The sequence below is a fragment of the Anser cygnoides genome, chromosome 2, assembly GCF_040182565.1.
Source record: "Anser cygnoides isolate HZ-2024a breed goose chromosome 2, Taihu_goose_T2T_genome, whole genome shotgun sequence".
NCBI classification, from domain to species: domain Eukaryota; kingdom Metazoa; phylum Chordata; class Aves; order Anseriformes; family Anatidae; genus Anser; species Anser cygnoides.
Genome location: NC_089874.1, coordinates 26,799,903 through 26,823,082, shown reverse-complemented (window position 1 = coordinate 26,823,082; position 23,180 = coordinate 26,799,903). Strand labels below are relative to the sequence as shown.

The 23,180-nt window shown below is 40.4% G+C and overlaps 1 protein-coding gene across 7 annotated transcripts in view; it reads right to left on the bottom strand.

Moving 5' to 3' along the window:
- DYNC1I1 (dynein cytoplasmic 1 intermediate chain 1) overlaps window positions 1-23,180 on the bottom strand; it is a 190,909-nt gene that overhangs the window by 50,230 nt on the left and 117,499 nt on the right. For all 7 annotated transcript variants that reach the window (XM_066991747.1, XM_066991745.1, XM_066991744.1 and 4 more), the window contains one exon: window positions 2,911-3,057. In XM_066991747.1, the coding sequence (XP_066847848.1) occupies window positions 2,911-3,057 (147 nt within the window). The remainder of the gene's footprint in view (window positions 1-2,910; window positions 3,058-23,180) is intronic.

Below are 23,180 nucleotides of genomic sequence, written 5' to 3'. Positions count from 1 at the left end.
TCACAAGCTCCACCCTAAATGCTGGTTTTTCTCTCTCTCAGGATTGTTATGGAGCTGTTTTCCCCCAGACCATCAAACGGACATCAGATCGTCCGTGGGACCCCAACCTGTCCCTCATATGTGTCTCATGTTATTCCCCTCCTACGACGGGCTAGCAGTGAGCTAATTACCACAGTGCTTAATATGATTAGTGCATACCGATGTGCGAAATTAGCATAGCCCTATTTCTTAATGGGTGTTTGACCTTCAGTAGGCGAATGGGGACAGAAGGGGTGGGAGGGAGCTAATGCAACCAGTGTTGCAGCTTGAATATTTAGGGGGAAGGCAGAAAGTGAGCCACGTCATTCCATCAGCACCTCTGTGTGCCAGGTCTGGCTTTAATCAAGGTTGCCAACCATCAATTTCATGCACAATAAAACTCAAGGCAGAAATGAAAAGACGTAAGGAGAATGGATGAAAAAGACAACCAACTGTATTTAACAGAAAGTCTAAACAGGCTCCTTCCTTTCAAAGGGTCGCTGCCAGCTTGCTTTTATTTATTTTGGAAATGAAATCATCATGCAAAAGGGTTTTGTCCTAATTAAAATTTCCTGTTGTCCCAAGTGCAGATGTGTGGTGGGTGTGAAAGGAAATTAGTGAGTAAGCTGCGGGTAGAGTTCTCTTTCCTGGTGAATCGAAGCAGCAATCAGTGAGACTAAACTGAAGGAAGGTTTAAGTCAGAGATAGCACTGTACCTATCTGTTTCAAATGAACAAAGTGAGAGAAAAAGAAGAGAAAAATCCATTTTTTCACATATGGCATAAGTACAAATCAAAAAGTGACTATTCAATTCATTTATCCAGCAGTGCACAAAGTAACATTGCCACAGTAGAGTTGTCTTAATTTAATCCTTTTACTTGGTAGCTAGGATTCAAGCCAGCCTTTTGCAACCAAGACTTCATTTACAGTTTATGCAAGTGATTTCTATATTAACATAAAGTAAGCACTCTTTTCTTGTAAAATCTGATCAGTCCTTACAAACATCATGCTTCCTCATGTTATACTGTATAAACACTTATTTATACTAATCCAAGACTGCACATAAAGTGCGCATCCACAACAGAAAGTAATTTATTTTTATTTGTCAAAAGCAAAACATCACATATTGTCCTATTGCAATAATAAACCCATTTTAATATATAATTCCAGGAGGTACAATTTTGTCTTAGACATTTTTGAGTGTAAACAAATTACTTCCCATTAATCTTTTCTTTTCCACTAGATTTTGAGTCCCAGTTGTTCAATTTTCAGTGATAGTCAGTTTCTTGCCATTAGTTTTCTGGTCTACTACATCTCTAAATTGCACTTCCAGGAGAGACTATTTCCTTTCATGGAGATTGAACACCATTACTGGCGATAAAATGAGCAAAAACATTAGGGAAATGAAAAGCAATGTTGAAGTTGCAACCCATGGCACAGATCATTAGATTATTACATCAACATTCATGATAGTGGAAATTTAGGGAACAATATTTGTACTGCCTGGCCCACTAAGCATGTCTGTGCACACCTGTCATTTTTTAATATGAGACATGCCATCATAATACTGGCCCCACACCAAATCTTTTGCTTTAATTCATATGACATGGCTTTTAGACATTGTCTTTTAACTCCAGGGATTATGTTGTCACAGTCAAGTAAAAGCTGAACCTTGATCCGCAAATTCCAAAGATAAGAATCACACAACTGTAGAAGCTGGAGGTGCAAAAGATCTATCACTTTGTCTGATCCTTCTCTCTGCTAGAACAAGATTATTATCTTTCAGACTGCTTTGTGTAGTTCAGTTTCTTATGTTTCAGAAAATTTTGCGCATTTTACCACATTCTTATTACATTTTTATCCTCTTTTCAGGTTATATTTTCTTTTCCACTTCCCACTCAGGAATGGTCCCAAGCCCGGTCCCAAGATGAGATACGTTTACCATCCACAGAGTAAACCTTCCAGCTCATACAAATAGTCTGTCTGAGTCCAAACTCTCAAATAGGAGAGCTCAAGGATGCTCAGCATCTCAGGGCAGGATGGACTGGAGCTCAGCACCATAGCAGATTGAGGACACTTTAGTAGGCCATCTAGACTTTTCTCTTCCTCCAGCAAAATATGGGTATTTTGCAATGTAAGAGCATCTTCTACTACAGATACAATCTTTGTACCATGGAGAAACTCTCTTCCTTCTCAAGCATTTTGTGCTGCTCTGCCTGTTTATCTCCCAAACATCACCAGCGTCCTGTGCCATCATCACCTTATTTGTGGCTATGTTTGTGTGTTGGCAAAATGCACTTCCATGTCATTCTGTTGAAACTAACTGCCCCTCACTGTGCAAGCTCTACTCTATGGTCCTGTCTGGAACAGAAAATTCATGTATTTCTCTACTGGAAAACAGAAGCAAACTGCCTCACAATCTTCAAAGGCACAAGTGTCTACTTACCAGACTCAGTTAGATCACTGTGGGTGCCTAACCTGTTTCAAGAGACAAACTCTTGTACAGGTAGAGAATAATAAATGATTCAAATTGTCTGCCGTGCTGGACTGACAGACACACAGTCCCTATAGTAACCTGGCTCTCTTGCATAGGCAGTGGAGAGCAAGACTCACAGTGCCACTGTGGTGGCACACAGGGGTCTCACTCAAGTGTTGTAACTGCTCCTGCCCTCTTCCTTAGAAAGGAGGATAATCTCCCGACCTGACAATACGAAGTGTGATGGTTTAACACAGCAGGTGATTGTACATTTCCCTCATCTATTTCTTTCCCTTCACGGGCCAAATTTATGTTTGCATCTGTGTGGCTACCAGCACTATAGACACAACCAGATATCCCCACTTCCCTGCTGACTAATTCCTCTAAGGAAAGGATGAGGTGATTTTTATCCTTACCGTGTGAGCAGCAGCAGATAAAGGAGTTCTCTGAACTGGAGTCCGCCTGTGACTGCGATTATCCCACAACACAATTTGGCCAGAGTATGTTCCACCAACAACCAGGTTTGGGTGAAAGCGGGCAAAACAGACAGACATCACAGATGACTGGAGTAAAACAGGTAGAAAAGAAGAGAGGGGTTAGATGGCCAGTCACATTCAGTTATCCTTAAGGAAGCACGTTGTACTTAGCATTTTGTAGTTTAGAAATCAATGCATGACTCCTATTTGCATTCCTTGCACACCAATAATTCTGCTAAACCAATAGGACACATGCAAGGAACTAATTTTGAGCCTAAAATGTGTAGTTCCATCGGTCCTAGGAAAAATAGGAACCATAGGATAAGTTTTAGTGTGACGATAAATACCTGAGATACTCTCTTCATGACAGTGATAGGAAAGTACTTCATTTCCTTCCCAAAAGTGAGAACTTAAAGCAACCAGATGTCAAACCAACAGAGGCTCCTGCCCCACAATTTCTCAGCAGGGAGACTTCTTCCTCTATTGCTCTTCCAACTTTTAACTCTCAAACAATTTGAGATGAGTCTGTGAGAGGCCCTCCAAAGTGCACCTCGAGGTGTGCTGCCTTGAGAGCACTGGCTGACAAGCAGAGTCTCATTGTTGGATCAATGTCTGATTTCTCTGCTACAGAAAAGCCATTCTCTAAGGGACTCACACTTTCCTTTACACTGGTTGAGCAGAAATTCTTGAACACTTTAATGACAGCTGGGTTGCCTTTGCACATTTTCTTTAACTGGGGATGCCGAGGAGCCAGACTGGTGTAACAGTTGCCATCTGGTAGGGTGCTCCACAAGCCAGTATGGAGATTGATATCTGTCTCAATTACCTCCTTCAAGTCTCTTTAAAATAACATACAATATCTGAAGTCTTCTAGGGAACAGTCCCCAGAACCTTAATGTGCCAACAAGCTACAGCCAACAGCAACAAGCTGTAACTCCTTCAAGTCCTCCCTTCTCTTTTTAAGGAATTATTTTCCATTTTTATATAATCGGTCCTGGTTTTGTCTCTGTTTTATGTAAATTGGAAAGCAAAAGTTACAGTATTCATATAATTTCCAGAGAATTCACATACTAATAAGGACAGTTTGCAAACAGAAGCAAATGTCATTTTTCCACGGGAAGTTTCAGTGATGCTTACAAGCCACAAAGCAAGACTTTAACTTCTGTGGCAACTGCAGTCTGAAAGTTAAATTCACTGTTAGTGGTCACATTCTTAAAATTTCATTTTCTGACTCTTTCCAACCAGTGCTGGTAACAAATCTTTGTTATAGTTCAATGACTGGATATTCTGAAGTGGTGATATTCCTATTCCATTTAATTCAGTGACAAAGGGTTAACGGTATTACTGTATGCCAGTTGCATAAAAAGCATTGCAGACATTTAAGTAAACTTTGTTGATCTGAGAACACAGGAGCTGCCAAACTGAACTAGACCCAGTGTCTACCTAGCTGAAGATCCTGTCTCTGGCAAGAGTAGATGGAGTTATAAAACTTTGACGTGGGCAGATGTGTGGTCATCTTGCTTTCCTATGCCTCATCATGATTTCTAGCAGCTAGAGACTGGTTTCAGCTCTTACACCAGAGATTTAATAGCCTTTCCAATAGGGTTGGAATTAATTATGCTAACTCTTGATGTTTATAACTAGGTTAATAAGAATAAAGCAAAATGTGCAGTTTCAATAGCTTTTACTGAATTCATGTGGCTGGCTGATATCCATTGTCTAAAGCCAGATTTTATGCTAAAATAACCTAGCAGAAATGCTTACATCATACAGCAATATATTCAATCCTGTATTTTTGACCTAGTAAAGCCAAGAATAATAAAATCACCAAGATGATGACATAAGTTGCTACTACCTTTTTCTTTCCCATTTTCTCTGAATTTTCAGGGGTGTTCATTTGACATCTATGATCCCTTCTCTTCTCTACTAAAGCTTTTCATATATTTCTCCGATGTTATATAGTCTAGTATCTAGTGACTAGATGATTCGTATATATAATTGTCTGTTTCAGTCCATATCTATCTAAGCACTTAAGCGCAATAATATACTACGGTCAGCTGCAGCAACAAATGGTAGGTCCCAAGCACCACTTCCAAAAGACCTATTAGCTTTACAGATATGAAAAAAAAATCCCACCACCTTTTATTAACAGTACTTTGGTACTGCTAAGAGGGACTTAAAACTCAGCTACAATGCAGCTGCCATCCGGTTTCCACAGAACCCCCATACATTATAATTAAAACGACCCTACAGCAGATGTTCTACATTTTATCTCTTTGTTTAATGGCTTCTTGAGTTGTTTTAATCAACCCCGCTCATTCCTTATAACTAAGCTGACAGATATTCTTACACGAAGTGAAATAGCCAGATGATTCTAAAATAGTACAGCTACACCGCTGTGTACACCCCACAGCAGCTACAAGGCTCCACATGTATTTTAAGAAACCCCAACTCAAACAGTCGTTCCACAACAAAGTTCTCAGTTTGTCCGAAACAAACTTTTGGGAGACTCTGAAGCCGGGCAAAGTAGCCAAGTGGACAGTGTATTTTTAAATGCTGTGTTTTCATGGTTAGAATGTTTTTGAATTCAGAATCCCAGAACACAGTCGAATGGTCAGGATATAAACTGCTAAAGTGTGTTTTTCATAAAGTTCAAAAATAACCTACAGACATGACACGGACTTAAGCCCTCTGCACTGCTTCTAGTTTTACTTGTTCCAAAGCTGCTCGCATTCTTCAGCTGATGAAATGTGCACATCCTTTTAATTATGGCAATATTATTTTTCTACTGAGGAAAAACTTCTGTCAGATATTAGAATTTAACAATTTAAGGACTCCACTCCATAGCACTTAATAAAGTGATTATTTTCTTAAAGTTAATGGCAGTACGCAGATGAGTAAGGGCTGTAAGATCCAGCCCATTCATTTAAGAACTTTAAAAGCATTAATTTCTTAGCTTTAATGGGAGAGAGCGGCAGACAGGTCTCCAGTCTGTCTGAACAGCTCTGTGCTCAAGGAGAGCAGCAGAAACCATTCCCTGTAAGCCTCTTCTGCCTGCAGGCTGCGTCTTGATGCAGATTCAAGCAGTCTTGCTCCCCTAAAACAGAGTTTTGCCATTGACTTCAAAGGGGGAAGAACCAGCACATGGTTGGGTTATAAAATAACAGTGTATCCTTCTTTGCACTTCTTCCACACCTTTCTAGGGAAATCTCACAGCACTTTCCAGTAACAGTAAAGCTTCCCAGTTTTCCAATGGGCTATATTTTACCTGCTGTATACGCGTAGTTAACGTATTGCACAGGACAGAAGCAGCTGGTTTCACAGTATATGGCCACAGTGCAGAAAGAAATTTAAGAGGGGTCATGTCAGAAGGAAATTCCTCTGGGAGTTTTGTGTCCACAGTACAAAAGCAGCGCGTAGAAGAGGGGGTAAACACCACGGTCTCTTTGTGGGTGCCACTGAATATCTGTCTGCAAGTTGTCAGCACCCTCCAGAGCCCAGAAACCCCCAGTGCTTGGTCACCTTCATTTTTCTGAACTGCTTTGCGCAGTGAATCACATCATTATTCTCTTTAGCTTAACGCTCTGGTGTATTCTCCCTCTGTGTAAATACAGTCTACTGGGTTTAGCTTCCTCTGCCTCTCCTTAGCTTTCCCAACATCCCCGCCAAAGCACTTCTGGCACTTCTGGTTTTGTGATTTTCCATCCAGCTTTTCTACTCCTTTATCCTAGCGATGGCTTTCCGTTGGGTGCCACCATGCTTGTGCTGCTGCCTGTCCGCGGAGGTGAGCAGCTCTCACACAACCCAACAAGCAGGTCTGAGTTAGCTCCAGGTCAGAGTAATGCCCGGGCAAAAGGAGAGCCAGGCCCAGGCTGATACACCTGAGATTGGTGCTGGGCAAAGAGGTGATCCCACCTCCCAAGTGCTAAAGCTTCTGCTCCCAGCTGTGACACTGAGCTTTGAAAACGTAGCTTAGGAACCAGATCATGGCATGGCCCCGCTCTCGTCTCAGCAAAGAGAGGGCTGTTCTCAGAAAAATAAACCTTGTCCATCCCTTCCAGAGGCCTGAAGCTGGAGGGAACAAGGCAGCGTGTCCCAGTGGCCTTCGTGGGCAGTTGTCTCACCCTGTATGGGGAGAAGTGGCGGTGTGGTGGCTTTGTTCAGCCACCTTCGCCTCCTCCCACCATGCCGATGCACTTGATTGAAACAGGCCCCAAGCCCTCTTCAAGTGGCTGGCAGAGCTGTTTTTTATTTTAGAAGCTTAATCCAGCCCAGATTTGGATTAACGATGGCACATCCCTTCAACCACAGATACACATGCTCAGGACAGTCATTTAGATTTTCCTTACTGAGAAGCCTGACCTCAGTACCCACATCTGATGTGCGCAAGGCCCCAGAGACTCAGCTGTCTGTGCTCGTGTCCATAGATTCGGATGGCACTCTGCCCAGCCACCAGTTGAACAAGTTCACAAGGACCTGGGTGCTAAACAATAATGACTTTAAATAGCCAACAACTACTGCATTCAGCGAGACCTCTTCTGCAGGAAACCACCCCCGTAGGCAGCGTTGCCATACTGGTGCCATATGACTACACTTGACACCAGATGGATCTCCAGACAATACTTTGTCAGTGGGAAGAAGAGACCAGAGGAGTTCACAGGCATTTCTAGGCTCCAGAACACCAGGTTATATTGCAGCAGGCACTCAGGAAACTCCTGGGTAGATTTTCTAGCTGAGCAAACACATGTGAAAGAGCACTGCCGTCTGTGGCACGCTACTACAGGTCAGTCTAACACAGACAACAGCAGGCAATAAAATTAACTGCAGCCGAGCGCTGCAAAGCCTGTGATGAAGAAGCAGATCAAGCTTCAGGGAATTAGCTTTGAGGGACTGAGAGCACAGGGACGAAGCTGTGGTACTGTTGTTAGCAAGAACCATGCAAAAGTGCCAGACCCCTAGTACTTTATCTAAAGGAACTGAAGAATAGAGATTGAACCTTTGACCACCTATGCCTCGGGACTGAACCTTTGACCACCTATGCCTCCTCTCCCAAGGAATAAATAAAGACAATAATTTACATTATTTACATAATTTTCTCCTAACCCTTTGCTCTCACAGCAGCTCATCAAGTAGAGCATTTGAAGAGTCTAAGCAGAGTCCCTCTGAGAGTTGCCACATCTTCTGACCAGGCAATCAGGAGACTGTCTTCTCACGCCTACATGAGGAGACACTACACACACTTATACATGGCCCCAGAACAGATACAGATGATACACCTCAGCTGCACAGGTGGATTAAAATCATCATCTAGAAACAAAGCAGCAACTGAGATACTAAATAAAATTCTTTTTTCTTGTCACACCAAGGACTGAGAATCAGAGTGGAAAAGCAGCGGTGTCAGATCAGAACACTGGTTCCTCTTTTTAGCATTCTATTATCATGAAAGAAGGTGTGAGATACCTTGAAAGAGACAATTCTCAGTTGACTTTGCCCTGGCTACTGAGATACATGGATTTGTACACTGACATGAAGCCTACGTGCCCTCCAGAAGTCTTACTTATTTTTAGTGTCAGCTATTATAATTCTGGATATTTCTGTTTCACATAAGTGTCTAAGTATAATTAGGAGATAATGAGCAAACGGTGGAGAGGATAATAAAACAAATAAAATTGTTTTTCCCAGTTAAGTTTGAAAAGTTACCTAAGATATGATTTCTGTGTATAGAAACCTTTAACAAAGAGATTAATTCTAAATTCCAAAGGCTTTCAGTTCCAAGATATTCTGTATTACTTCCTCTGACTCTCTTCCTATTGAACTATGAAATAGCATCTGAAAGATTTTGTGCCAGAGATTATCTGTGGTACCATATAAAATTTGCCTTCTAATAAAAATAAAATAAAAGCAGTTGACATCCTTCACATATTTAAAAAAAATAAATAAAACCAAAGAAACACTTCTTCAAACCAAATGTCAAAATCCTGTTTAATTAAAAAAAGGAAGTTTATACTTGGTTATGGTGTGTGTTGACATCTATCCCTTTGATTTACAAGAGTATGGACTGGAAAGAACAGATTGCTTTATTCAAGGGAAAGAAAAGAGGGAGGGGGGCCCAGTGTGACAGGAAAGAGTGTAGGCTGTATTAACTTCAGTGCTTGTTAAAACATGAAGGATTAATGGTAGAAAGGGAGGGAAGAATTGTGAATGTCTCCAGTTTAGGATCTTCAAAAATGTTTGGGGATTCTAAGAATGTCTCACCCGACCACATGAAAGCTGCACAGAGAGGCGCAGCCACACGACTGCTCTAAATCCAAAGCTGGTATTGCTCCACTTATACCATCAAACCGATAGAGCTGAAATGTAGCCACAAATTAAATTTATTTTTATTGAAAAAGTACTAAGTCCTTAAAAAAGAAGGGAAAGAGTATGTCAGGAAACACAGCTCCTTCTTAGCTGAGTTTACAGGGTAGGTAAGTCTGACATCTAACCTCAGTGCTGACATCTGAGCATTGCAGCAGAATAAGAGCTCTCTGCCCAAGTCTGCCGAAAGGCAACATCCAGCCTCGTGCCTGCCTTTTTCAGCAGGGCAGAAAGCTGAGCCTTTTACTTTCATCTCTGTAACTGCAGGTTCAGCCTGAGTAACTACAAGAACAAGATAATCAGAACAAAGTCCTCAAGCTGCCTTGCCAAAAGGAAATCTTCACTTCAGCTCTTTTGGAAAGTGTATTTGCTAATACTGTTCATTCAGTGGTGTTGCAATGACTCAGAAAAGTAGTGAGACTGCTGTATTGAAAAAGCAGATAAACATGATGCTTTTCAAATGTGATCGGGGAGATTCTGCCCGTGTTTATCCATGACTGCAACAACAAATCAGTTTGATAATCCTCAATTACTACATATACATGCAAGCCTAAGAATACAGTCTTTGCTGAATATATTTTATTAGAGCAAGGATTAAAGAATTAAAGCCTGGAGAAATAAGGAGCACATGAAATTTGAATTTTTTTTTTTTTTTTTTCCCCCCAACTGATTACATGCTAAGTACTCAGTTTGTCTGTTTTCTCTGACTAGGACCTGGCTGCTTATCAAATTGCAGGGTCAAATCCTTAATGTCTGTATGCATGTGCATTAAATGGAGAGGAAATCACTTCCTTGGCTTGCCTGTTTTATTTAGGCCATGGCACTCTGACAGTTATACAACAGCACTCTTAATTATTTTGATGAGATTATTCACAAGTCTTAAGTGAAGGGTCTGAGATTGCTTTGTTACAATGGGTTTGTAACAAATTTCTTTCAAAGGTATCTCAATCTGGTTAAGGCCTCTAGGATCTAACATATAATAGCATTACATGAACATTTTTCTTGGCACACAGGTCTGAAATGCCACTTGGTAAGAAGCAGTTCTTACTCTGAAGAATGTTCAGTTGCTTTCTGCAAATACGTGTCTGGTGGCAGAATTTTCCTATCACCTAAAAGAAATCCTTTAGAAATAAGTCATCATGTACATGAGACAAACAACAGAAGTTGTCTGGTGTGTTTAAGTTTCTACTGACACTTTTGATTGTAGCGATTGCTGTTTTCATACAGTGGGAAATTCCAAGAGATTTTAAATATAAAAATCTTTGGTGAATTGCAGCTTGAGTGATTTTGTAGTGATGAAACTTCCTTAGCGTTGTGCTCACATTTACTGTTATTCGCTTTGACTTCTGTTTGAAAAACCATCTCAAACGCAAAAGGTGTCCATCCACTCCCCAGCTGGTTGGTGACACAACATATTTATTTAGCTGCTGCAAGTGCTCTGGAAAATCCCATTGCCTGCCTTTCTTTCTCGTTGTCTTTAGGCACCTAACCACATTTGTAAATCTGGATCATAATCATTGGAACATAAATCAATGTCTTAACAGTTTCTGTCTGTCAGCGGCCAAAATTCAGATTCACCAACAATCAATTCCCAACTATATTTCATTGCTAATTCAGGGCAAGATGTGAGCCTTTTATTTTCTACTTGTACACTCTGCTATGGAGAAAGTACACAGCTTTCCTTTCAAAAGTAAGTAATGTCAGGTTACAATTGTCAGCCATCCTTTTTTTTTTTTTTTTTTTTTTTTTTATCATCAAAGGACTTATTGGACTCGACTTTGAATATTAAAGGCCTGTTTATGACACAGATAGCTACCCTGAAGAAAAAATCTCAACCAAAGCATGAACTCATCTTTCTCTAGTAATGACCACCCTCCCATGGAAGTGGCAATGCAAGCTGCATGCATGTTAGCTCAGTTGGGTTTGGATTTCATCTGGTTCAGAAGATCAGTAAAATAAGTCACAATGAACTGTCTGCAGTAATTCATAAGGGGACAATAACTGAAGTCAAACAAAACATTTTACATTTGACTTTTCAACTCCATTGAAATGCTTAATTCTCCATTCCCCCCAGACTCTAAAGAAGTATGCTTAAGGACATGGTTTTTGCGCAATTTTATGGATGGTTCAACTAAGATTCCAGCAACAACTGTAGCAAATATCCCTAATGCTATGCACTGTCTTGAAAACTATACCCTATGTACAGCCTGCTGTGTATATATTAAATCTATTGTAAGTACATGCTGATAATATAATAAAGAATGAAAACTGATGCTTTCCAGATCCCTTTTCATTCTCTTCAGCACTCCTATCGGCAAGCAGGGCAGAGATTGCAGCGTTCAGTGCCAGATGGTTCTGAAAAAGGCAGTGTGTTAAGTATAGGACAAGTTTTCAAAAGCCATCTCCATCTGCGTAGCCTTAAAGCGCAGATTGCATTTCCACACGTTATTATTCATGTGTGTGGATGGCAGAATAGAGATGATAAGAGTCCATGGTGGAAAAAAAATATAAAAATAAATAAAATAAAAGGAGGAGTTTAGTTTAGCCTATTCTGGTTGATATTCATTATCTTATCCTAGTGGTTTTAGAGTGGAACAGTATTTTAAGCACTGCAAAATGAATGAGAGGGCTTGAAAAACACATACACAAAATAGCACACAAACCAAAACCTCCAAAGTGTTGCAGCTAGGCAACTCCAGGCAAAAGTATCTGCAAAGCTGAAGTGACTTCTATCTTGCAAATGCCTGCAGAACTTGGCTGGGAAGGACAAGTTCAGGAGTTCTGGTCACTTTTTCTGAGTTACTTCTGAATACTCTCTAATATAAAACACAGATATACCCTTGGCAGCTCAGCCCCCTGCTCACAAGGTGCCCCAGCCACCAGGCTAAAGACTCCAGCTTCTTGCTGCTCCACGCTTCCTTTTCCAAGAGTCTGGTTTGTGTTGGGAGCACAGCCTGGCTGCAGCAGCAAGCTTGAGGATGCCAGCCCAGGGTACTCCCCATCTTGCACTACGCAAAAGCAGAAGAGAACCCCCAGAGAGTGAAGTATGGGCTAGGATTGCCTGGCATCCTGTTGCCCTACAGGGGCAGAATGTACGAGGATGTCCATTTCCAGAAATTTCTGGCCAAAAAAAAAAAAAGAGGTACCACTGGATAAATGTCAGTTATTCCTATGCTTTCCTATTAGCATCATCTCAGTGATATGGATGGCCTAAGTAGGTTACGTTCAGCCCTATATTGGCAGTGTTTTGCCTAAGCAACACTTTATTTGCTCATATAGCTTGTTCAAGTCTGCCCCTGTGCCTAACTCTCAGGATGGATAAAGAGACTTTAAGCATCTTTCAACATTATTTTTTATTAAAATTAATATAAAATGATACAAAGCACTTTGAAGGCAATGGAAGGGTTCCTTCCCTCCAGTCTTCGTGTGGACCAGATTGCATCCTAAGCCATTGACCTCTTGTACAACTGTAGCAAAGAAAACTGCTCTCGATGTCTGCCAGCTCATCCTTTAATGTATTCTGGACTCTCCTCCTCACAGAGAAAGCAAAACAGATGATCACTTGATGGCAATTTCTGGAAATACCAGAGTTGGGCTTTACAGAGTACACAAAGGTAGCAAACTCCAGACTCGGAGAATAGGAACAGAAATGAGTTATTCTTGAGCTGTGATGGTAGCTTGGTGCTTTCTATGGCAGCAGTTCCCCAAACCACGCATGCGATCAAAATACACGAAGCCAGAGATGGCTTAGAAGCCAGTACAACTGCTGCAAGAACACTAACCTACAACTCACCCTGTGAAGCTGAGCATCGCAGTCACAGCTACTTACAAGAGAGCTGCAAATTTTAAGCTCGAATTGCAAATAAATCTCAAGTGCAGCACTCAGTCCGCCCACCCTCTTCACCCCCAGCAAATGCACAGGCCACGAATGCCCAGACACAGTCAGAAGGCTGAACACACCACACCAAGGAAACTTCAGGGCCCCAGCTGAAGGAAGAACTTCTCTGTATACTTAAGTCCATCTTGTCTCATGAGGATGTTTATCCATGAACTTCACTGTAGATAATTCTTCTAAGTCCCTTGTGACTTCAGTAACTCTAAAGCCCACTCAGAGACAAGCACATTGCTAAGTGCTTTCCTAAACAGCTTTTCTTCATTAGGGACTTCAGAGAGCCAGTGACATCCTTTCAGGAGGAAGAAAAGAGGCTCTCACATTCATCTGATCCCTGTAAGATTTTGTAAAATTAGAGACAGTCAAGGCCCAGCTGACTTCTGCACAACGTCAGAGTTACAGGGAGGGGAAAGGGAACGCGAAACATCAGAGACAGAATCATTCAGTTACCAAGGGTGGAAGGCACCTCTGGGAATTGTCTGGTCCAAGCCCTTGTCCAGAGCAAGGTCACCTAGTGCAGGCTGCTGAGGACTGCATCCACTCCGGCTTTAATTCCCACCATGGATGGAGACCCCACGACATCTGCAGGCAACCTGTGCCGGTGCTCAGTCACTCTCACAGTGAAGGATTTTTTTCTTATGTTTAAAAACCATTTCCTGCATTTCGAATTGCACCTGCTGCCTCTTGTCCTATCACTGGCACTGAGGAGAGCCTGGCTCCATCCTCTTTACTCCCCCACTAGACACATTGATGAGATACTCCCAAGCTTTCTTTTCTCCAGGCCAACAGTCCCAGCTCTCTCAGCCTCTCCTCATATAAGAGATGCTCCAGTCCCTTTATCATTTTTGTGGTCCTTTGCTGGACTTGCTCCAGTTTCTCCATGTCCCTCTTGTACTGGGGAGCCCCAAACCAAACAAATCTGTACCCCTCTCACTTCTCAAAGATACTACAGGTCTTTGCCTGAGTGGAGCTTTGCCTGACCCTGGAGATAAGTCACTTTTTTCCAGCTTAAAGCTATGAAGTAACTTCAGTGGGAAGTCCTAAGGGAGCAAAGGGACAACAGTAAATCTTATTTTACTTGTTCTTAAGCAATTGGCATTTTGTACTCTGCAGTCTATGTCACTTGGGCAAACTTCTATCAGTTCATTGTCAAAATAATTACAGTAATCTTTTCTTATCTTTTTGATTTAATTGTAGCTTCTACTGAAGACTGACAGGCTATTATATTTGCCCAAATCCATCACTTTCACTGATGTATCATTTATAAGTAGTGTCACTGCATAATTGGAAATAATTGAAAATTAATTAAACATTGCACATAGATATGAGGATTGAGACTGAGAGGCACAGATAAACAGCTATCTAGTGGAAATGCAGAAGACACCATAGGCAAGTCAACGTTTAAGAACGAGGGTGAGAACAGTTGCTTCTGCACTGTTCCTGTCTCCTACAGTAAATTCCTGTACCAATTTTGATTACGAGTATCTTGGCTCTGCACCAAGCAGAGCATTAGGGAGCAGCTAAGGTCGTGTAGGAATACAAGACTACGTCCCATTATACACCCAATTTGCAATGCCCCTTTCGCCAAACACACCTTAGTTTCATGAAATTTCACATCCCACTTTCCTCACCTGCGAGGTCCCGCTATTTGGTTGACCCATACAACAAACCGCGAAATTTTCACAAAACACACAGGCACTTGTTTCTAAGAAAGGCTCATTTTTTACAATTGCCATTATAGTGACAGCAAATGTAGCATCATTATGCAGAGCAGTGCTCATACAGTAAGAATTACCAAGTGGGCTGACGGAGACTCCCCTTTTTTTCTGGTTTCCAGAAGACTCTGCCCCATATGAAGTCTTCCAAGGATAATATCGGTATCGCAGCCAGTCAGCACGTGCTTCTACTTTCCCTTTGTGGGAAGCATGGAGTGTTAATCATCATTAAATCGATGTTGCCTGTATACAAAAGTTCTTTTCAGGGAACTATTTGTCAGTAACCCAGCCGTGGGGGCAGAGGGCGGAAAACTGTTGATTTTAGACCTAAGGCAGAGGACAGTTGTATCCCAGGCTGTAATGACAGATTCCTTGGTTTGTGGAGCCTTTCACAGCACTTTAAAAGAGTAGCTGTTTTATATTTTGTGCCAGCTAACACAGAAAGAGGCTTCACTCCTCACATAGAGCTCCCACAGAGACAAAAATCATGAGGTGAAATAATTTTCTTGAATTTGGACCAAATGTACTCTTCCTTGCAAGTAGCTTGCACTGAGAACAGTTAGAGAACCCAAACAGAAAAGTCATGCCTATGGCTGTTTATCTATCATTTGCACTGCAGCTAGGGATTTGCATGGTATTTTATTTCCTTTATGGAAAAAAATTCTGTGGAAGGATCCCTGTTACTTAGTGATTTCACATCTGATCCCGCATTTCTTGTGTACCCCAAACTCATTCAGCACTGGGAGTTTCAGATATACATAAAATGTAATGTTCGCATCAACAAAGGAAAGTTATGTTCTTTTTTTCTCTTCCTTTCTCAAAATATTTTACACCAGGTCATGTTAAAATGCAACCATATCAACAACTACTAAACTATAAAACACCCTCAGGAACAATTGCAGGATTTGGTGATTTTTTTTCCTGCCATTTTGGGATAGTATGACAAATTTGCATTTTTTATCAACAGACTTTTTCAAAATTTTCAGTTGAACGAATAATGTCATGTGTTTGTGAGTATCAATAATCTAAGCCATCTGCAAAGGAATGGTTTTGCAAAGGCATCTCTTTCAGGACACTGTGGATTTTGTCACTGCTTGAGGTTTTGGCAAACCATCAATATCACTATAATTTTCTCTTATGAAATATAGTTTTTGACTGAGATCTTTTTTTTTTTTTTTCCTTAGCTAGCTAAAGTTTAAAAATACTGCATGTCTAACTCTGCAAATTCAAAGGTTAGGTTTTCTGCAAATGGCATTATATTTGAATACTCTGTATTAGATGCCAGTAATTCAGAAAGGTACAATGCAAGTTATCAGTGAAATTGAGAGACTTTTTAAAAAAAGAATGCCTGCCGTATCAAGAGAGGCCAACACTCTTGATATTCGTGTCTGTATTCTTGTATTTAGTCTGAAAGGAAGAATGTGTGAAATTGAAGAAGAGAAATAGCATATTTAAGGACAGATACATTACAAATCACTACTTTAAAATATACAAAAAGCATAACACTATAGCTAGTAGTGACAGCATATCATTTAAATGTATGACACTCTACCCCCTCCAAAAAAGGCTTAGAAGCAGGATCCACCTAAAATTTTCTATCCAAAAAAGGAGGAAATTTGTCACTTCCTAATTATTTGATTCATAATTGAAATCTTAGTTTCAAACGAGGATGATCTATAGTAAGCACTGCTCTAAGCAAAGGAGCATTCTGTTGCTAGCAGACTTTGTATGTGTAAATACAGTCCTCGAGTAATTCAGAATGTTAATTACTAATAGGGAAACTGCACCCACCTTTTGTATGAGCAGTCATTTCACAGACTGATGGGATATGGCATACAATTATGTTGTTATAATGCACACACTGGCTTTGATGGGAGTGTTGCTTTTCAGGGTTCTGCACAAGGTAACAATAGATCAAAGTCATCATGGAAAAAACAGCTTTGCTAAGGGTTAGGAAAGATAAAGGTGAGTCCAAGGGAAAGCGCACAACTCTGTGGATTCAATTTGCATCCCTTCTATTTAAATACTGATGCTTAGCTTCTCTCCAAAAAAGGTTTCCTTCTCCCACTCCTACTATGAAAAATACTAAGCTTTGGTTTTGTGTGGAAACAAAGTCAGTTTTAAGAGAGATTAGTATTAAAAGGCTACGTGGAAAATACGGCATGCTTTTTCTTGAGCTGCACATGCCAGCAGATACCCCATTAACAGCCGTAGCATTTCAGCAATAAAGCAGGACTCGGGGCTCACCTGGGGCATTTTGTGCTGGCGATCTCAGGACTGGATAAGACGGTGGCACCCAAGACAGAACATACATTTCCAGCTCCTTTTCTGTCCTCCCCCAGTGATGTCTGTGAGTGCAGTAGTATCTGGGAGACAGGAGACTGTCTCTTGTATATTTAGTCCTGTTTGGCTCCTCTACAGAGAGGCTGAAGGCAGCTCTCTTCTCTCACCTGAGAGCATGAAAAGCTTTTTCCAAAGACTACATTCATCCTTTGGTTGTGTGGGTGTAACTTCTACTGACTCACACACAATCTCTCTACAAGTACTGGAACAGCAATCTCAGGCCAAACAATAGTTATTTTCAATCACCAAAGGCTAGAAGTGGTGTAAACTCCAATAACCTGAAAAAGGAGGAAGAATCTAAAACAAAAGTCTAAAAGGACAAACGTGGGCTCTTGTTTACTGAAATCCTCACAGCACAAACTCTGCTCTGCACTCCTGTGTTCCAGTCTGGACAAACACAACAGGACAGAGAAAAAAAATAATAAAATAAGAACAAATATTTCTTGTTCTTATTTTTATTCTTTAAAGTAAGAATAAATATATCCTTCTATTGCTAGCTCTAGTTGAAACTGTTCTCCCCAACAGGACAGTTAGAAATTTCCCAAAATTTAAATGCAAAATGGTGCACCTATTCATCTGCGTGAATTATTACACTGTGCTGATGACCACAGACATGAGTGTAACAGCAACGATGTGTTTTGCAGAACAGGCAGAGAAGAGCTCTACAAAAGTCATCCTACCAATGGTGCAAGGCAAGAAATGAAACAGGAACGAAAACAAAACAACTTCTGTATCTATGAAGAAGCTTGATTTTCCACTCTTTTGGTATTTGTTACAGAAATTCTCCACCAAATTTGGATCCCTGAGCCCTGGAGCACTACCAGTACGAGAGCTGTCCCAGTATCTTCACAGGCAGACATTCAGAGGTCCACTTACCAGAGAACCGCTACAAAACCAGGCAGAATTCACTTCACATTTAGGATCATAGAATCACAGGATAATTCAGCTTGAAAAAAATCTCAGGAGATCTCTACTCCAACATCCTGCACAAAGCAGGGTCAGCTGTGAGATTAGACCAACTTGCTCTGGGTTTCATCCAGCCCTGAAGAGACAGCAATGGAGGCTGCACAACCTCTCTGGACAACCTGCTTCAATGCTTGACTGTCCTCATGGGGAAAAAGTTTTTCCTTACTTGCAATCTGAACCTCTCTTCTTCCATTGTTTCTTGTTCTCCTACTGTGCACCAAGTTTCAGTGATAATTCATGAAACCCACTTCTCCTCTGTAAATGTTTGTTGATGAAAAAAATTTTTCCAAAGTAGTGTCTTTCCAAAGGCATCTAAATCCCACATGAAACTTAGGTAGCAGGAACAAAATGAGTAAATCTTTGTGGAAAAACACCAATATAATTATCACCAAAAATGCTTAAGTTTTAAATATTCCAAGCATACCCTCTTAACAATTATATTTGTTGTAATACTTTCATAATTTTAAAGTTGTGGACGGACTGACCTCTGGCTTGGCCTCCACAGAGAAGGAAACTCAAGGACTAGAGGAAAAGGAGGATATTAGTCATACATGCTGTTACCTCAGCCTGCTCCACACACGAGCTTCGTGGATTTGGGCACTCAGCACCTTTAGGAGGCAGGCTGCTGGAGCAAAAAGCACATCTGAAGGAATTTATGTTGATTTTGAAAGAGCAGACAACAACAAAGGAACCAAATCAGGAAAAAAAATGGCAACTCTGGCCAATATCAGCCACTAAACACAGCCCTTCACTTACCTCAGTGCATCTAATTCTAAGATACACATTTCTGACTCCATCCATTCAGTTGAAAAGGGAAAGACCACACCAGCATAAGCAATGAAGAGTGGTCAAACACATAACTTAATGACAGTGTATAGAAGCCACTACAAAAAAGCCAGGGGAGAATGAAACATTTTGTGGTGCGGTTGAGTGGCTGATTTCTGTACCCAATCCACCAATATTTTCCAAGCATGGACAGCTTTTCTTGAAATTAAAATAGAAAACACAAGTCCCATATCCCACAAAAAAAAAAAAAAAAAAAAAAAAAAAAAAACCTGACAGTTTAGTAATGAGATGGAACCAACCAAGTAAATCTGACTGCATGGCATTTTAGGAAAAGGACAGAAATAGCTGCAGCTATTAAAAGTGATATACTGCTGAAATCTTTTTGTGATTATGCTAAAAGTCGATCTGACTCCTTGAGAGAGCTCTTAAATGGTTACTGCTTCCTTAAATGAAAGCTACTTCACATATGCTCGCCTTAAAAATACGCTGAATGGAGTTACTTCTAAGTGTCAGCTTTGTACTTCTCACTGCACTTTAGAGACATTTGCAAAAGTCATAGCTGAGAAAGAGGGAATTAATATATCAGGAGATAATCTAAAATAAATCAAAATTATGTAGTCTTTTATTCTTTTTCTTGTCGCTTTCAACATTCCAGTGGTTGTAAGAAAGCAGAGCTCATTAACCTTTCCAAATACAATGCAAAGTCCTCCAAACGAAAAAGTAAGATTCAAATTGGTTTATTTGCATGACACTAATATCTACAGCTGCATTGCTCTACCCCTCCTTTTACGAAGTGATGGATGTTTGAAGCTGAGATCCAGATACCTCAGCCAACTTTAATAACCCCTCTTCAGCTCCAGAAGAAAGGAAATGGTTTGTAATACCTTAAAGTCCCCTAGAACCACTGATTATTTCTTTCTCTTTTGTCTTTCATCCCTGCAGACCAGCTCTAACCCAAAAGCTAGCAAATCTGGTATAACAGCAGTGCTGTACCCATGCTTATAGGCCCTGCCAAGAGGGAGAGTATAATAGCTTAAACTTCAGCTAGTCAGCTTAGGGCAAAGACAGCTGGAGTTCTCATTTGCCTCACTCCACCAGAGATGTTGATGCAAACTTTTAGATACTTCTTTAGGACAGTTTGGCTTAGAAAGCTTAGATCAGCCTCCCAGTAAACTGGAGCAACATCATGGGCAGAGATGACCGGTAGTACATAAACAAGGAGCACTGTACTACAAATAATCCCCATAATTAATGGGTAATGTAAATTTTTATTTTATTTTATTTTTAGTGAAAAAACACAAAAGGGACATGTAAGCTCTTATTAAGAGAGTAAGTTCTTCCATCAATCAATAGTACAGGAACAATGAAACCCCAGGGCAGCCCCGTGCATTGCATAAATCGATATAGGATTGAGCACATGTTGAGTCATATCATCAATAACCCTGCCATACTATTTTCGTCACCCTCATCAAAACGCAGACCAACAGTAGCTGAGAGAAGCAGTGTGAACTACTGCTTAAAATTCTCCCACCAAACGGAGGGAGAGTCAATGTGATTTCCATGTCTTTGCTGGAATTCATTCCCTCTCTGGATACTGCCAAACCAACCCAACCAGGCATGACTCATCCACAGGGTTTCATAAAGTGCTTCTCAAAGGGTTGGTTTTTGCTTTTGGAATGCACTGCATTACACCAAGAGTTTGTGATGCTCCAGCGTGCGGGAAGAGGACATCCCTGACTTTTCCCTACAAGGAAATTCCCAGTCTGCACTCTGCAGCATTAATGACATGCTCAATTTATTCCTCACTACCTAGGGAAAGCATTGAGCATTCATTCCTTTGGCAAATGATATCACCCTTCTACTTTGATTATGCTTCCGAGACAACATTTTTTTGCTTGCATAGGAAAACAAATGAACAAATTGCCCAATCCCTCACTCTTCCTTGCTTTCCCATTTCTAACCTTGTGGTAAAGAGATGTATGATGAGCTATAGGGGAAAAAATCTGTGGGACTCCCAGCTAAAATACTGGCAGCACATCACTGGGTAAAGTAGAAATATAAAAAGCTGAAGAAGGGCAAAAATAAAATGAGTAGAAGAAAAGAAATATTCCACAAGTTGAGAGAGTAGAAACCAATAGGACTGTTTTGTTTAGAAAGGATTTGATAGATCATATGACAATTTACATGAATTAATGAGTAAGATAAACAAGTCCAGTAGGCTGATAGTAACTTTTTCCCTTAATACATACTAACTAGAATTGAAGCCAGTATGTGTGGCACAGCATATTGTAGCACTACAAAATTTACTACCACCTACACAGCATTAATGAGCCCAATATTACTTCAAATTGGGCAAGAATTTTGTAACAGTAACATCATTATTGACAACAGCTAAGATAAACATTCAGAGAATACATCATCCCTCACATTTAACGACTGAAATCAATCATTTTGCTGATTGGAGTTAGGAAAAAAAACCTATCATCATCAATAGATTTTTGTATCATTGCCTGCCATGGCTGATAGACAACTTCAGTAGAAGCCTGTAGGTTCTGGCAACTTTCTATGAAGGCACTAGAAAAGCCTGTTGGTCTGATTATGACATTTTCAATAATCCTATGTAGGACTACAGTAAGTCACAGAGTTAAAGAAAATGAAGACATTCCTTGGTAATCAACTCATTTAAATCTTTGTAATATCCCAGGAAACACAGAAAGAACATTATGGTTCCTAGATTCAAGAATTCACTAAATGTGCACAAGGAAGTAAAATCACCTAAATTTATATCTGCTGAAGTTCACCCAACTCTTTAACTGCCCAGAGATGTTTCACATATCTTTTCCTATTGATGTTACCAGAACTCATGTGGTAGAATTTCTTAGACCTTTTTGAGAAATGGCTTCATAAACCTTTTTATTGATTTGGCTTCACAGAAGGGGTGAAGTTCCTCAACATGTCACATCTGAAATGACTTTCTACTTGTTTGTATCTCACTCTGAGCCCAAGAACTGAAAGGCAAAGATTAGTCACATTCACAAAGTGTTTATTCAGACCACATTTTTATAGAAACTCTTTGGAAAAGAAACCAGAGATCTATTGTGAAAAATGTGCTAAACATAATGTGTGTTTGTCATACCTGTGCAACCTAGCTGTAACAATAATGTGTATGTTCATCACAGCTGCTGGGCTGGACTGTTAAAAGGTCATGTATTGCTGAAGAAAAATTGGGCATGTCTCACAGAAGACCTAGAGAAATGACTGAATCAATGGAATGTTTCTTTTGCAAAATAGTAATATAAATGGTATGGGGCTAACTAATGATACAGTAGGTTTCCACTAACTAACAGAATAACTGAATAACTTTGGGCTAAGATTTTTTTTCTTTTTCATTTTCCATCTGAGTCAGTTAGCACAAAGCCTTTGTTCAAGAGACCGACACTCAATGCATTTTGCTTCCCCATTTAATCTCATGTAGGTATTCCCATCCATACAGAGATCCAGAAGATATTCCACATGTCAGAAGCCCGATAATGGTAATTCAAACACGGTTCCAGCTCCTAACGAACTCATAAAGCAAATTAGCTAAGGAGAGTTTGACCAAGAAAAGAAATATTTCCCATGAACACAAGAACTGATTTCATTACACTGAAATATGACTAGTCCAGGATGCATGGTGCCATGTGTGCCACATGTGTAGAAAGCACAGTGCCACGTGTCTCAAAATTCACATGCTTTACAGTTCTCATGCTAAAAAGCAGGACACAACTTAATGGGGAAATTACACAGAAGTCCAACAAATCCAAATCTCCAGCCATCACTTTGCCCTACGTGTGCTTTTCTAATAGAGAGTATAGCTTGTCTCCATATCTCAGTTCAATTTAGTGAGCCATACCTCCCCTTGTTTAAGTGCACCAGCTTTTAAAACTAGATAGAATTTTTAATTAACAGAACATATTGTTATGTCTGTAGTCAACCTCTCCTTTGTGTAGTCAGTAGGGCTGCCCTGAATCCGGTTATTAACTTGCAAAATCAATCTAGTTCAAGGATTATTCTTCCCAAAACAGCAATGGGAAATCTTTTCTCTTGAATATTTTGTTTAAAACAGTAAGCTGCATGTACATCCTAGAAGAATTTGAGGATGGGATCTGAGC